Here is a 15,085-nt window from a genome sequence, read left to right on the forward strand (position 1 = left end):
GGGGGACAGGAGTGAGGGGGGGCTGCAAAGAGCAACAGGAGGGAAAGTGCATCCTCAGAGCTGATGAATATTCTAGTGCCTGTATGTTGAGGAATCAGAAATTTGAAAGTCTGATGGTTTATTATAATTACACACATTCATTTGTGCTGTTTAGTGGAAGCCACATGTGCCTGTTGCCTGGGACTGTGACCTGTTATTAAAATCAGTTGTGCCTCCTTTTGCAGAGATCAAGATGAGCGGGGATGCGGCAGATTCCACAGACACCCGGCACGAACCTGACCAGGTGGAGCCAGGTAAGGAGGGCCTGGGGTGGCAGGGGCACGAGAGGGAGGGCAAAGACAAGAAAAAGAAAGAAGAAAAGGGGAATGTGGGTGCTGGAAGTTTCTCCCCGCGCTTCGCTCGGCTCCTGTTGCTGCTCTTCCAGCCTGGGAGTTGATCAGGAATGTGCTCTGGGCTAGGATTGCGTTGGTATCTTGATCAGCGATGCAAGATCCCTTCTCTGTGAGAGCAGCGAATCCCTGAGTGCCTCCCTGATGTCCTCAGTGGGTTTGGCGTGGAAATTCATTCGCTGGCGCCTTTGCCAGGGCAGTGATGGCTTTGGAGCAGCGCTAGAGCGCTGAGCTGAGCACAGGCAGCTCTGTGTCACACGGGGCTCTGCCAGGAGCTGCTCCTTAGGGAAAAGAGCCTTTTTTGGGCTCTGTGTGTGTGTGAAAGAGAGAAATGGGAGGGACTTTGGGAATAATCAAATCCAGTTCGGATTGCGAGGCGTGATTGGGTTTCTCCCCTCACACCTGATGCTGTGCAGGCTCCGGCTCCTCCGGGGAGCCCCAATATTCCTTGGATTGGGAAAGCTGAGGCACAGGGTGATCCTTTGAAGGCGACAGTGCTGGTGTGAGCAGGGATTTCTGCCAGCTTTACCCACCTCGAGGTGTGACAGGCACCAGAGAAATCAGGTTTGTGTTTTCGGGCTGCCTGAAGTGAGATTTGAATACAAGGCCTGAGCCTGTAATTTCCCAAAGGGCCATGGTCACATCCCTTTTTAGGCAAATGAGCAACAATGAGGAATCATTTTAGCACCCACTAGGTACAGCAAATTAAGATTATTAAAAGCTGTGCTACAGGCTTACAAATCAACACCTTTCCAAACAAAAACTGGTGGAGAAAATGTAGAAGAATTGAATATTCTCTGAGTAATGAAGAGCCCTAAGCCTGGGCCAGGGGGGTGTGTAAGAGCAGGGTGAAAACTGCATGGAATGATTTTCCTCTTTCTCTCATAATACTTGAGATAACTTAGAAAAAAAATGAGATTTTGGGTAAGCAAGAGAACTCCAGGTTTTAAAGGGACTAACCCCACCCCTTGATTTAGAAATCCTCTGTGCTCTTGGCTGTTAAGATGGGTTATTTGACATCATCTAAAATAGAGATAAAATCTGGTTCTATTCACATCCATGAACTCTGATTGACTTTGGCCAGCTCAGCTCCTGCTCGGGGCTCTCAAATCACCCCAAGCTGGGGTTTGGGATAAACGAGCAACAAACACATCCCCAACTCCCCAAGCTCTTCACAAAAACCCTGGTAGCTGTTACAGGGCATTAAAATGGGAACTGGAGCCCCCTGGAATATCTGGCACTCATTGATGGATGGCAGGATTAATCAAGATTAGGGAAACTGGGATTTCATTCTGGTATTGGCTGCTATTAAAGGTAGTGGGAGGCTCTGCTGTTGGAGTCAGAAGTGCTAAACCAGAAGCTGGCAGCACATTTGGTTGGATAAAATACGGGTTTTTTCCCTCAACTTAAGCATCCCAGACAGCCATTAGCGCGAGCTGCAGCACTCTTTTTAGTGGTAATTGAGAAAAGAAAGCAGAGCAGCGAAGTCAATTTGTTTGAAAATAACAAAATTGTTCTCGGCAGCGGTGGCTGCGCCCTCGGAGCCTTCAAATCAAGCAGGGAAATCAGGACGAGTAAATCGCCTTCACCTGCAAAGAGTGCCACAAAGAACCTGTTTAAATCGCTTTTATCCTGAGGCTGTCCCGATGATTTTTTGGGTCTGTTCGGGTTCTTCAGGCAGGGCAGAACTGCAGAGGGTCGGGAGCTTCTCGGGGGGGGTCTCCAGCAGCAGCCACAGCCCCTCCCGAGGGGTGTCACCCTTTGGGGACACCTTGTGGGACCCTCGGAGGGTGGGATCAGCCCCTCATTCATCACCTGTCCAAGGTGCAGCTCCGGGTACTTCACCCAAACCCTCTCCGCGCCTTCCCCGCGTTGTTTTCTCCCCTCTTTCAGCCCATTCTGTTTATAAACAACAAAGCTCTCTTTGTGCCGAGCTTCCCGGGAAGTTTTTGTGCTGCTTTGCACGCATTGTTAGAGGAATATTTACTGCAGCTCCTAATAGCGGCGTGTTTTGGTTACCCGCTTCATGTGGGAAAAGGCACTTTTGTGATGAGTCATTAATTGAATTTCCCATTTCCTACGGGATTAGGCCAACCCGCACGGCTCCCCAGGAACTTCGCCCCCCCCCCCCAAATTAACGATATTAGACCTAGAAATCCTTCTAGGTCCAGGTATCCAAAGGGTTTTCATCACCAAAAGATGCGGGCTGGTTCCAAGAAGAATTAAAAAAAAAAAATTAAAAAAAAAAAAAAGGAATTAAGTGCCAAAATGCTTTTGTAAACCAAGCCCTTGATCTAAAACTGATGCTTAAAGATCTGATGGGAAGTGTCAGGAGCAGAAGCATAATCTCATCCTTTCATATCCCCGCCAATTCCAGGCTTAGAAGGGGGGGAAAAAGAGGTAATTTGGGGCATTGTTTTACTTTGAAAGCGTTTGAAATAATTGTGGGGGGTTTTCTTCTTCGAGAAAATTGTTAAAATCGTTTGCCTTTCGTAGGAGGTTGGGAAAGTTCAGTGTTGTTTTTTTTTTTCGTTTCCTTTCATCCACATCAATTTCATAGAAAATATTTCAGGGCTTTTAAAAATACATATTCTCCAGAAACCCGTGGGTTCTTGATCCCAAATCTACCGGTTACAGTGAAATTATATCATTTTACAAACTGTTATTTAAAAAATAGATATCATTTCTAAGGGATATCACTGCCCAGCCCTGCGAATCTTAATCCTTCCTTCAACCCTGCATTATTTTATCAGGTGCGTGAGGGGGAGCAGGCACCAGTCGCTCCCACCAGGGTTGCTTTGCCTTCCCCATCACCGCGGGGATGTGGAGCAGCCCGATCAGAGGTTATCCCTCTGGTTTTCGGGTCCTTTTCCCCCTTTCCTGCGTGATCCCAAGCCTTGGCATCGGGGCTGGGCTCCCAGGCGAGCCTCCATGGGGGGTAATGACGAGCAGCGAGTTTTCTGCTTGGCTCGGAGCTCTTTTCATCTTTTTTAAACTGATGAAAGCCATGCCAGCAAGCTCGGCGTTGATTTTTTTGATGGGAACTGTGGGGGCTTGGCACTGCCGAGTGTCGCCCCTGGTCCTGCAGCCGCGGGGCAGAGATCTCCCCCTTCTTGTGGTTTATCTAAGCCCTCGGTATCTGATGCAACAGAACGCTGAGGTGGGACTTGCCCCTGTCTGTCTGTTTGTTTGTGTCAGACACTTGTTCCCCGCTTATCTCCCCCATCAAAACAGGTTACACCAAGCAGAGCTACTTCCCTTTGATTCCATCTGTTGAGGCTATGGGGGGGAAGCCAAAGCTTTTACACAAAGGGCGATAGGGAAGCGCTTCAAACACAACCACGGGGAACTGGATAGCTGCAGGCGCCCCGAGCATCTTCCCTCCCCACCCTGGAACCCAGGGAGCTGCCCGGCCTGCCAGCGGCCCGGGGTGGGGTGTGCCGGGCACCCCGGCTCTGGGGGGGATGTGGGGTGCCATATGGGACGGCCCCGCGGCCCTATGGGCAGGGCTGGGGTGGCTGCTGGGATGGGGAATGGGATGAGCCTGGGAGCTGGGGGGGCAGCGATGGGGACAGGAGCGTGGCTGGGTGGGCTGGTGGAGCTCGGGGCTCTTGGTGGCCATGGGAGCAGGGTTACCTCGCCCTCGCAGCTTGGGTGACTTGTCGGAGTGCTTTAGGATCGCAGAGTATCCCAAGCTGGGAGGGACCCACAGGATCATCCAGCCCAGCCCCAGGCCCTGCACAGATACCCCAACAATCCCACCCTGGGCATCCCTGGCAGCGCTGTCCAAACGCTCCTGGAGCTCTGGCAGCCTCGGGGCCGTGCCCATTCCCTGGGGAGCCTGGGCAGTGCCCAGCAGCCTCTGGGGGAAGAACTTTTCCCTGATCTCCAGCCCAAACCTCCCCTGACCCAGCTCCAGCCGTTCCCTGGGTCACGGAGCAGAGGTTGGAGCTGCAGGCAGTGATGAGCTCTGCCCTCAGGCTCCCCTGGAGAGAGCACTGAAGCAGGAATCTTCTCTCTGGCAGTAAGAAAGACCCTTTCCCTTAAACCTGCAGAAAATCAAGCACCGAGGGGCTGTGATGCATCTGCTCCTGAGTGTCCCTTCTGAGGAGACCCTGCTGTGACATCCATCCCTGTGGATGGATCCTGCACCCCTCAGGTCCCCTGGCAGTGCAGCAGAGAGCGAGGGCAGCTCTGAAACTGGACACCAAAACTTCCACCGCAGCCGAATCCCCTCCCAGTGTCAGCGCATTTTGCATGAAATCCGGGTCAGGGCAGATGGAAAATCAGAGACTTTGCCCCAGTCTGCCTCCGCCACAAACTGAATTAAGCCTCTCTTCATTCCCCAGCTCCCAGGTGAGAGTCCTGCTCTCTTCTGGCACCTTTTTGCAGGGTGTGAGCTGTGTGCAGCTGCTGCTCTGCCCAGGGATGGGCAGGACGGAGCCCTGACCTCTGCTGGGCTCTGGGAAGGCGGCTGTTTGTGGTATTCCCGTGGGGTAGGGTCTCTTTGGAAGGTGATGGATCCCGTTGGGATAAGGTTTGGGGGTTCCAGCCTCTGTGTCAGCTCCTAACTCAGGTGGAAGGACCCAGCACAGGTAAGGGATGGCAGAGTGGCCTGGGGGGTGCTCAGCCCGTGCTGCCTCCCAGCTTGTTTTTTTCTGGGAGCTTTTTTTCCCTTCTGCCTTTTGTTGCTCCCTCCTCAGCTCGGGCTGGAAGCAGCTTGCCAGGCCAAAGTCTTTTGAGGAAACTTGGCCTCTCCCGGCCCCACGCTGAGCTCAGCGCTGGGCTACGCCTTTGCTCCCCAAGGCTGGCTCTCCCTCGTGAAACCTTCCTCAAAGCCTCCAGGATTTCTCTCGTCTCTTCCCCCTGCAGCCATGCACAGCCCCAGGACAAGTCCCGGGTAAATGAAAGCTGCAGCAGTTGGGCTGGAAACAGCTGGTTGCCATGGCAATTGGGGCTGCTCGGGATTTGCATAAGGCTGATGATTTTCATAGCACAGCCACATTTAAGGCAAGCAGGAGAAATTTCCATATTCCCAGCTCCGAGTCAGTTGGGGCGTGGGGGAGGCCAGGAGGGGGATATTTGAAATTCAAATGAAGGTGATTAGGGTTTGAGGTTGCGTTATTTTATTTTTTTTTCTTAAACATCCCATTATGGAAGAGGATAAAAAAGGATGGGGAGGGGAAAGGGGAACAAAAGGCTGGTTTGACTTGAATTAGAGGGGCAAAGGAAGAGCTGGTCTGATCTGCCTCTTGCCTCTGGTCTCGGAGAAGAGACTTGCCCTCTCCCAGCACCTGCAGGTGAAATGTTTTCCGTGGGAACAACTGCTGCCCTCGGGTTTCCTTCTGGAAGGTGCCTGAGTCTCCCACACTCGCTGTCCTGCTCTCCCCCTCTCCCTGCCCCACACGAAGGGGCTGCAGAGGGACCCGGGGATGGGATTTCTCTGAGGCACTGCTGACACAGGGAAGGCATTTTTATAACCCAGGGGTTTCCAGCCCAGTGAAGCACTTGAGTGTTCAGTGAAAGCTTCCCCTGGAGTCTGGAGCTTGTCTGAGTCAGCGCAAGATTCACTTTTGCTCACCAGCCTTGGCTTTCCCATGGAGATGCTCCGGTGGTTTGGGGCTTTTGTGTCTTCAGAGCAAAGAGTTGAGATTAAAACTGCAGCCCTACCTGGCTGCCTCAAATCCCCCTCCTGCTCACGCTTTAAAAAAGCACTTTTTAGGTGCCTTGGGAGCATCAAGCATCCCAGTAGGGCATGTGGGAATCCAGGGAATTGACTGGTGCCTGCTCAGCTGCAGCTCCTGCTCCCCAGTGCTGGTGGGAGCAGCTGGAGGGAATCAGGGGTGGCCACTCCGTGAGGAAAAGGTGATTTGAGTGAGCTCCCAGCAGCCAAGGTTTCCTGTTGGCTCTGGAGAAGTCGCTGGTGTGGCTGCTGGGAACAGCAGCACGAGGGCTGTGCCTTGGTTTCTGCCTGAATTTCCAAAGTCAGTGGAAATCCTGAGGAGTGTTTGGTGCTGGATATCTTGGTTTGCTTATTCCTTCAGTGGAGGTGAGCATTTGGCTTCATTTCCAGCTCGAGGGACAAGTACTGGTTATAGTTACAGTAATTGCCACTCTTTTCTCTACCAGCACTTGGGCAGTCTCTTCATTTCACGCCTTCTTTGAGGTGAGGGATTCGAACGAGGGAATTTATCAGAAATGCCCCTTGAAAGGCACCCTGCACCCGGCCTGCTCTGCCAGCCTCCCGTGGCATTGTGCTCCGTCAGCTGGAGTGCTAAAATCTCCAGGATAGGTGAGATTAATCTGAATTTTAGATATTTGATCCTCTGAGGCTGGAGCCTGACCTGCTCACCCCAGGCAGACCCTGATGGATGGAAACAGGGATCTCCAGAGGGTGATTCATCCCTGTGCCATCTATCTCGGGGGCGAGAGGAATTGCCCTCTGGAAGCGCCTGCTTCCTCTGCATGGCTGCAAAGGGAGCCTGGAGCAATTGGCTCCCGGTTAGGCACCTCAAAGTTTCAGACATCTCAGCCCCGGCAGCCGAACCCCCTGCCTGGTGTCTGCCTGGCATCGTTCCCCCAGCACCCTTCAGCTGTTCCCCATTTCCCTCCCAAATGTGCAGCAGCAAACTGATTCCCTGTGGGAATTCCCCAACACCTGCTGAAGGCTGGAATCACCTCCTCATCCCCCTGTCCCCTCAGAGCGTGGGGTGGGTCGAGCGTGGAGCTGGCTGGGAATGGGGATGAGGCTGGCACAGCCCTGTTGGTGTGGCCGGGTGAGAAGTGTCACTCCCTGGAGGTGACACCTGCCCCTGGCTGCCTGTGTGAAGATGAAGGCCACCCTGATTTTCCTTTTCTCCCATTAGGGTGCTTTTATCCTCCGGGGCTGGACTGGCTCTGCAGCTCTGGTCCTGATGGATCCCTCGCCTTGGGTTTTCCAGGGGGGGGAATGGCCGCGGGTGGGGGGAAGCTGCCCGGAACTGCCGTGCTGCTCCCATCCCCAGAGAAACCTCCCCAGGCAAACTCGCACCAGATCTGATGCCAGGGCTATGCAAAACAGCTGCCAGGTGAACCAAGGAGAGCAGCACAACCCTGGGCTGCCGGCCTCGGGGAGCCAGCTGAGCTTATCACTGCCTCTTCCCCCAGCCCCAACACCCAGGAACAGCAGGGCGAAGCCTTGGTTGTGGGCAAGCTGCTGGGAATTGTAGGGGCTCCAAGCAGCCTTTCCCCATTGAAATCTCAGGGCTTCCCCAGCCTCGTGGAATTTAAGGAAGGGGAGGACTGATCTAGCAGATTCTGGAGGTTCTGGATCCCATTGTGTCTGGCTCGTGCAGCAGAAATCAAGTTGTTGGCTGGGCTGAAGCTCCATTAAAATGAGTGGAGTTCTGGCAGTTTGCAGCAGGAGAGAGAATCTGCTGCCACTTACACTTTTCTTTCTTTTTATCTCCTGGAGCTAGAAAAGATTAAATCTTAAGTGCAGATTGTTTGAACAGCTCATTCTTTTAAGGAGAGAAATGACTGCTGCAGTGCGAACCCTGATGTTGACAGAAACTGGGAGGAAACTGAGGCTCTTTTTATAAAGCATTTGTAGGAAAGTTACAGATTCAACTGGAAGAGGAGAGTTATCCCTATCACACCCAATCCTTGGCCCACAGCTGCAATCACTTGAATTTTACATTCACTGAAACAGACAAAAAAAAAAAGGGCCAGATTTTTTTGCAAATAAATCTGTGCCCAAACACTCGTCGGTCCTGCAGAGATTTGTGTATCCAGCTCCCATTTACATAACCACTGGGAGCAGAAATCACCCCTCCAGTTTTAAATCTCTCCCTCTTGGACATCTAAGGCTGAACTGGTTGCCCCTGGGTCCCTTTGGAGTCAGTCAGGAGGAATAGTCATCTCCAGAGGGCCATTCATCCCAGCGGAGATGGGCGGCTCAGATAGGTGCAGGAATGGCCTCTGGAGGTGCCTATTGCTCCTTCTGTCTGCCCAGACAGCCCGGGGCAGTTCCCTCAGACTTGGGCACCCCAGCCAGTGCCAGGCTCCAGGAACATCTGCAGTGTGCTCAGCTGGCACAGGATTCCTGCCCGGCGTGCTCCCAAGTCCCCCCTGCTGCTCTGCAGGGATTTGGGGGATGCTGTGTCTGACTTTGTAGGAGAGGAACGGACAAGAAAAGGTCAAAGAGTGTCAGCTGCACGTGCTTGTGGAGGGAGGGAGAAGCAAGAGCTGGGAAGAAGAGGGAGAAGGCTGTGCTGGAGGATGTGGGCCTGTGCAGGGAAGCTCCGTTCCAGCTGCGCCTCTCGGGTTCCAAGTTTTGGGGTGAATGGTGGTGACTCAGCCATCATCTCTGGGACCCAGGGATTCCCCTCCAGCTCTTTGAATCTTGCCTCATCACCACGCTGCGCCTGAACGTGAGTGAAACTCCTGTTTCCAAGAAACCAGGAGATTACCTTTTCCTTCCTGTTCTATTTTAGCAGCTGGGAACTTTTATTTCCTCCTTCCCTCCTGGCTGTGCTTCCCTTCAGCTGCTGCCTCCAGATCGCATCAAACACCCCCCCCACACCCCGTGGGGGTTTCAAAGCTAGAAACTGCAGGCCTTGGAGATGTGCACGCGGTCCTGCTCAGGTGTGTGGATGCTGATTGTGATCATCCATTAACGCTATCAGCATTCCCATCGCTGGATCTGCTCTCCTTGGCTTTTGGGGCTGGAACGGGGCTGGAACGCAATGAATGAGCCCAAATCCCGGGGTGGGAGCAGCTGGAGAGAGCTGGACAGGGAGCAGAGGGGGTTGGAGCAGAGTAGGGAATTACACGGGAAAAGGAGATAAAGGGCTGAGAGCTGGGAGAAGCAGGTCGGGAGGAAGGCAGGAGCAGGGCAGGATTGCAGCCAGGCTGGGGGAGAGGGCTCAGAGCTGGCTGGGGTTGCAGATAGTGAGGACACAGAGGAGATTTCAGAACTGGGGGACAGCTCAGAGCTGGCTGGGGTTGCAGATAGTGAGAACACAGAGGAGATTTCAGAACTGGGGGACAGCTCAGAGCTGGCTGGGGTGCAGATAGTGAGAACACAGAGGAGATTTCAGAACTGGGGGACAGCTCAGGGCTGGCTGGGGTGCAGATGGTGAGGAGATCTCAAATTGAGGGGGCAGCAGCTCGTTCTGCCGTGGCACTGCTCCATAGCACGGTCCCACAGCTCCGTCTCCACAGTCAGTGCTTTTCAAATGTCACAGATTAAATCTCCAGGGCTGTTTCTAGACAGCAGAGAGCAGCCACAAAGCTCTGTTATCCCTGACTCTCCAATGTTTTGCCATCCGTGGATAATTGTACCAAGCACACTCCCCCTCAGGATCCAGGCTGATTCACCTGGGAATACTCTGTGCATGGAAAAATGTGTGCTGGGATAGGGTAAAGGCTTGTTCAGTTGAGGAAGGTCCACGGGAGGGCTGGATTTGCCCTCCTGCTTCCACAGCCTCTCCGAAGCTCTTCCCAGCTCCTTGCAGGAGCCCTGAACTGCTGGAAAACACGATGTGTTGGAGCTTGATCAGATCACAGGCCACGGGCTCTGCTTCGTGGGGAAAGGTATCCTGGAAAAACCAGCAGGAGGAGGAGGAGGCCTGGGGGCTTGTGCCGGTGGGATGTGAACAATTCCAGGCTGTTCATCACCAACTCGGCTGGACTGGCAGGGAATGGCTTGGGGAATGTGGTGCAAAGGGGGAAGGGGTGTCTTGGGGTTGCCTCTGCAGCTCGAGAGCTTCGTGGAATCCCTTAAAGCATTCAGATGTGTGGAGAGCACAACCTTTGCTCTGTGATGTTCTTGATGAATTTGGCAGGTGTGATGGAGGGGGGGATGTTTATCATCAAAGGGGAATGAGTGAGGGCCTGTGCGGTACCTTCAGGCTGAAACCTGTCTGATTTTTCCCCCTGTGCCTGCCAATCTCTTTTGGAATCAAGGAGACGCCTCTTGAGCACAACCCCACGGCACCCTGTGTTCCCTCAGATATCCCGTAATTACCCAGTGCCACGCGGGTTCCTGAAGATCCCGGGTGAGCAGCCCTGGCCACCTGTTTGCTGGCCTTTCCCACAGTGAGCCCTGGATTTCCCTGGAGATTTGTGATGTCCTCCAGCTCACCTCTGCTGGAATCTCCCTTGCACTCAGCAAGATTTCCCCCACCCTTGGCCAGGTATCTCCCAGGCAGGAACACTTTTTATGGCTCAGCAAAGGCTGGCACCACCCAAACGCTGCAGAAGCTGCCTTCATCCTTCCACTGCTGCGCCTTCCTCCTCCTCTCCTTGCTCTCCCAGGGCCAGGCTTTTGGTTATGTGTGTTCCAAGTTCTGGAAAGCTCCCACCAGTGCTGACTGTCGTTAATACTGAGATGTTTTTCTCTTTGTTTCGTTGTAGGGAATGAACAGAATGGGCTGGACTTTAACAGGCAGGTAAGAGGCTCCCTGGCTTCCCAGGTATTCTCCTCCTTTCTGGAATGGCTGTTTTTTAATTGCTCATCGTTCTGAGGCCCAGGCAGCTCCTGCTAAGAGATAAAAACTGTTAGGTCAGAAGCTGCCATTAAACTGACCACAGAACTCCTTCCCAGTTCCCTTTGTGGGATAAATGACAGATTACACCTCTGCTTTCCCTCTTCCTAATTCATAGAAGTTCAGCTAATTACAGAGTTTCTTTGAATGACCATTTGCTTGAGGGGTTTTCTGGCTTTTGAATTTTTTTTCTATCATCATTTAGGAACAAAAAGCACCTCAGTTATGGTGGCAGGGGTGCGAATCTGCCCCAAAGCCCCAGTGCTGTGACACTGGCACTGACAGCACCGGGGTGTGCAGGGACAAAGGCACGGGGCTGACTCACAGGAGTGTTCAGTCAGCACTAAAGGGGAGGTGGTTTGAGGTCTTGGGGTGCCCAGGTCAGGTTCCTCTTTGCAAGGAAGCAGGGAAAGGGACAGCAGATAAAAATATGTGGAAGCAAACCCCAGTTGCAAAAGAGCAGCTGAGGGGCCATTTTCCCTGCTGGGTGTGCTCTTCTCCCCCAGCTTTGTCCAGATAAAAGCATTCCCTGGCTCTCTCAGTGCCTGCAGATCTTCCTGTGTGGCTCTAAAAATCCCTGAGTGCCATATCAGGAGGTGACAGCCCTCTGGAGGTCCTGGATCTCTGCAGACACAGGAGTTCTGCTGGCAGGGTGATGAGGCACAGGTTGCCCAGAGCAGCTGTGGCTGCCCCTGGATCCCTGGAATTGTCCAGGGCCAGGTTGGACAGGACTTGGAGCACCCTGGGATGGTGGAAGGTGTCCCTGCTCATGGCAGGGCTGGAATGGGATGGGCTTTAAGGTTCCTTCCAGCCCAAACCATTCTGGGATTGTAGGAAAATGCTCTCTGAGCCCAGAGCGGAGGCCTCCTGTGGCCAGCAGAGCTGGGCTGAGCCCCGGAAAGGAGAAGAGGAGCCTGGAGAGCCGAACACTGCCCTGCTGCAGGATTCCAGGGACGGGAGCTGCAGCCAGGAATGCAGAAGGGGCTGGGACTCCATCCTGGACAGGCTTGAGGCAGATGTTGGCACAGCAGCCAACACTTCCAGTGTGCATTCCCCCAACACTTCCAGTGTGCATTCCCCAAACTCAAGGGCTCCAACCCCTTCCAAAGGCTCCCTCCCAGCAGCACAGGGCAGCTGCACCTTCTCCACATGGCTTTTTTTGTCCTTCAAGCTCCCCTTGGTGGCTCTTGCCTTGACAAATGTCAGCCAGGCTGCTGTTTGTTTGTTTGCTTTGGCTGCTCCGGCTCTGGGTGGGTCTCCCCTTCCTATCCAAGGTGTCTTAACACGCTCAGCCATCTTCCAGGGTTTTGGAATCCCAGCTGCAAACAAAAAGCCCTGTGTCTCCAGCTCTGAGCACTGCAGAGCCCAGAGCACGGGCTCGCTCTCCACATGCCCGGAGAAGAATCCAATCTTCTCACCAGGGGTGATAAAAGGAAATTCCCTGCAGATAGAAATGAGCACGAGGTCGTTCCATGCTGCAGACTTCTCCTATGGCAACACCACAAAGGTGTTGGGGCTGGGGTTAATCGAGGAGAGGTGATGGAGCAATGCTGATCTACACCCACTGCTGATCTGACCCTCCGTCCTCTGTATCCCTCTGAGTGATGCTGGGCAAGTTGTGGGGGCAGCCAGGCTTGCAGGCAGTAGAAATACCCTCCTCCTGAAAAGAAATTGTGGTTTATGATTTTTTTTTTTTTGCAGCATTTCCACTTGTATTTTCCTCCTTCCACCACGAAATCCAACTCATTTATTCCAGCTCGTCTGTGTAACTGAATAGCCAACTTAGCTGGGCATTTAGCAGGGTTTAAAAAGCCAAAGACTGTGAACGAGCTCATTTTATTGTTTTATTTTATTTCTACTCTGCTCTGATTCCCCAGAGTCCGCCAAAGGCGTTTGCCGGGATGTCAGGGATGGGATGGAACAGTCCCTGAGTGGACACAGCCCTGTGCAAGTGGCTCTTTGTCTCCCTCTCTTGGCCCTCCCAAGGCCATGGGTAGAGTGATTTTAAATCATTATTATTTAAAATAATAATTACTATTTGAAAGTATTGTTATTTAAAAGAACAATTATTACTTTAAATTATTCTCTTAAATGAGCAGGAGCCCGAGCACACACGGGCTCCACACTCACGTTTAGGGTTGACCTCAGCTGTTGGTGAATTCATCCTCAATTCTGCAAATAGATTTCAAATGACGAGAAAAAAGGAAAAGAGGAGAGCTGGAAATATCAAAGTGTTTTCATGTAAAATCAGGTGCTGAGCTCTTTCATTAGGGGTGGAGGTTGGTGGGTTTTTTAATTTGGTTTGGGGTTTGAGGTTGGTTTTGGGTGGCTTTTTTTTTTCCTTCTTCTTCTTTTTCGTTAGCCTGCAATTCAAGTTTTCAAACCGAAGCCAGGGCAGGATGGTTTGAAACCCAACTCCAAACTGACTGCAGGAGCTCTCTTTGCCTTTATTTGGAGTGCTGGGCTCTAATCACTTTCAAGATCATAAATCTCACATCGTTGAAGCCTCTCCCCCAGCCTTTGTAGATGGCCTACATTTCAGGTCTGCTTCCCTCCCTCCCCTGCTGCGCTCCAGGCGGGATGGGAAGGGTGGAGTGACCTGGTTAGACCCCTTCCCTGCCTCCCAGTTCCCTGCCGGGGCTGCTCGCACCCTGCAAACGGGGAGGAGGGAAACTCTTGCGGAGTTTGAGGTTTTCTAGCAGTTTGTGGGTCAGCCCTGTGCTTTATGAGAAAGCTCCTTCTGATCCCTCAGCCTATTTGGCAAACATTTCTTCTCCCCCCCCACCTTTCCCTCCCCTCTTCAAACTCTCCTCCCACCTGGATGCAACAGTAATTTGTATGTGAATGAGAGGGAAAAGGGTGTGGATGGAAAAAGCAGCATCTTCAGCCTTGCCTATCTGGTTTGGCTTTTTTATTTAGTGAGTCTGATGCTGGTTGTTTCCTGTTTATGGCGAGGGAAATGCAAAGGCACAGTAATAAACTTTCACCTTCGGTGCTGGCAGCCTGCACAGGGACATCTGCCTCTGATGGGTTGGGATTGTGGCCAGAGCATGGCAGGGACAGATCTGAGTGACTCTTTCCTTGCCTGGCAAAATTCAAGGCCAGTTTGCCTCAAATGGGACCAGGCCAAGGGCTGAGAGTGCTGGAACAGCTTTTCCTGGCTGCCATGTGGTGATGCTGCCCAGGTGCTGCGGTCTCGCCGGGTCTGGGGTGGTTTAATTCCCTGCTCAGCCTTTAGGAAATACCAGATTGTTTGTTTGTGGAGAGCCAGGTGTCTGGAGCTAAGCCCTGGGATAGTGCTGCCTGCTGGAAGACACACTTGGATGGAGGGCTGATGGTTCTGGGAGGTGCCAGGGCTTGTGTGAGTGGTGTGAGGGTTGTGGCCCAGCTCACGGTGATGTGCATCCGTCCACAGCTGGAGGAGGAGAACGCACAGCTGCTGAAGCCAGGAGTGCTTTTCCAGCAGGGAAGTGATGGCAGGACCCTGTCATCTGCTGCTCCTGAGTGCCAGGGAGGAATGCAGGATCAGCTCTTCCTCCAGAGAGGGGAATGAGAGCTCCTCTCCAAGCCCTCCCTGCACTCCAGAGCTGGGAGGGGAAAAAATGCCCCTCTTGAAAAGAAGCTGACAGGTTTTTGTGGAAAGGCTGGGCAGGATCTGCCTCTGCTCCCTATCCAAATGTGCCAGGCACTCTTCATTCCAGCAAAAGGCTGACCCTTGCAAGACAGGCTGTCATTTGTTTATCAAACCTGTCATTATCATTAATCACATCAATCTGAAGGGGATCTGGCTGGGAGATTCGACAATGTTTAAGACAAGCAGGCACAGAGGTGCCTGAGCTGGGCCCAGCTTCAGTTTTACTGCTGGTTCTTTATTCCTATTCTTTGCTTTCTTTGGTTTACACCAGCCAGAGGATGTAGCAAGGACATAGATTTCCAACAGACTTCCTAGAAAGCCTTTTCAGCTGGATCTCTTGGAAAATTCCTCCTTTCTAAACACAAGTGAAGGATCCTGCAAGAGGTGCTGGAGGGGTTCCCTTCCCTCAGGACCTCCTTGTCCAAGTCCTCTCCCTGCTCTGTTCATATCTGACCATCCTTGCCCAAAGAAACTTTAATTTCTGAGGTTGATGTGGGATTTCCAGCAGTTGCTTTGAGGTAGCAGGGCGAGTT

The 15,085-nt window shown here is 52.7% G+C and overlaps 1 protein-coding gene across 3 annotated transcripts in view; it reads left to right on the forward strand.

The window, feature by feature from the left end:
- POU2F3 (POU class 2 homeobox 3) overlaps positions 1-15,085 on the forward strand; it is a 39,252-nt gene that overhangs the window by 4,774 nt on the left and 19,393 nt on the right. For all 3 annotated transcript variants that reach the window (XM_042034193.1, XM_042034194.1, XM_042034195.1), the window contains 2 exons: positions 225-293; positions 10,788-10,822. In XM_042034193.1, coding sequence (XP_041890127.1) covers positions 225-293; positions 10,788-10,822 — 104 coding nt within the window. The remainder of the gene's footprint in view (positions 1-224; positions 294-10,787; positions 10,823-15,085) is intronic.

This window comes from Corvus kubaryi, unplaced genomic scaffold (genome assembly GCF_017639235.1).
Source record: "Corvus kubaryi isolate FWS band 111438036 unplaced genomic scaffold, C.kubaryi_AGA036_p1.0 37367, whole genome shotgun sequence".
Classification (NCBI taxonomy): Eukaryota; Metazoa; Chordata; class Aves; order Passeriformes; family Corvidae; genus Corvus; species Corvus kubaryi.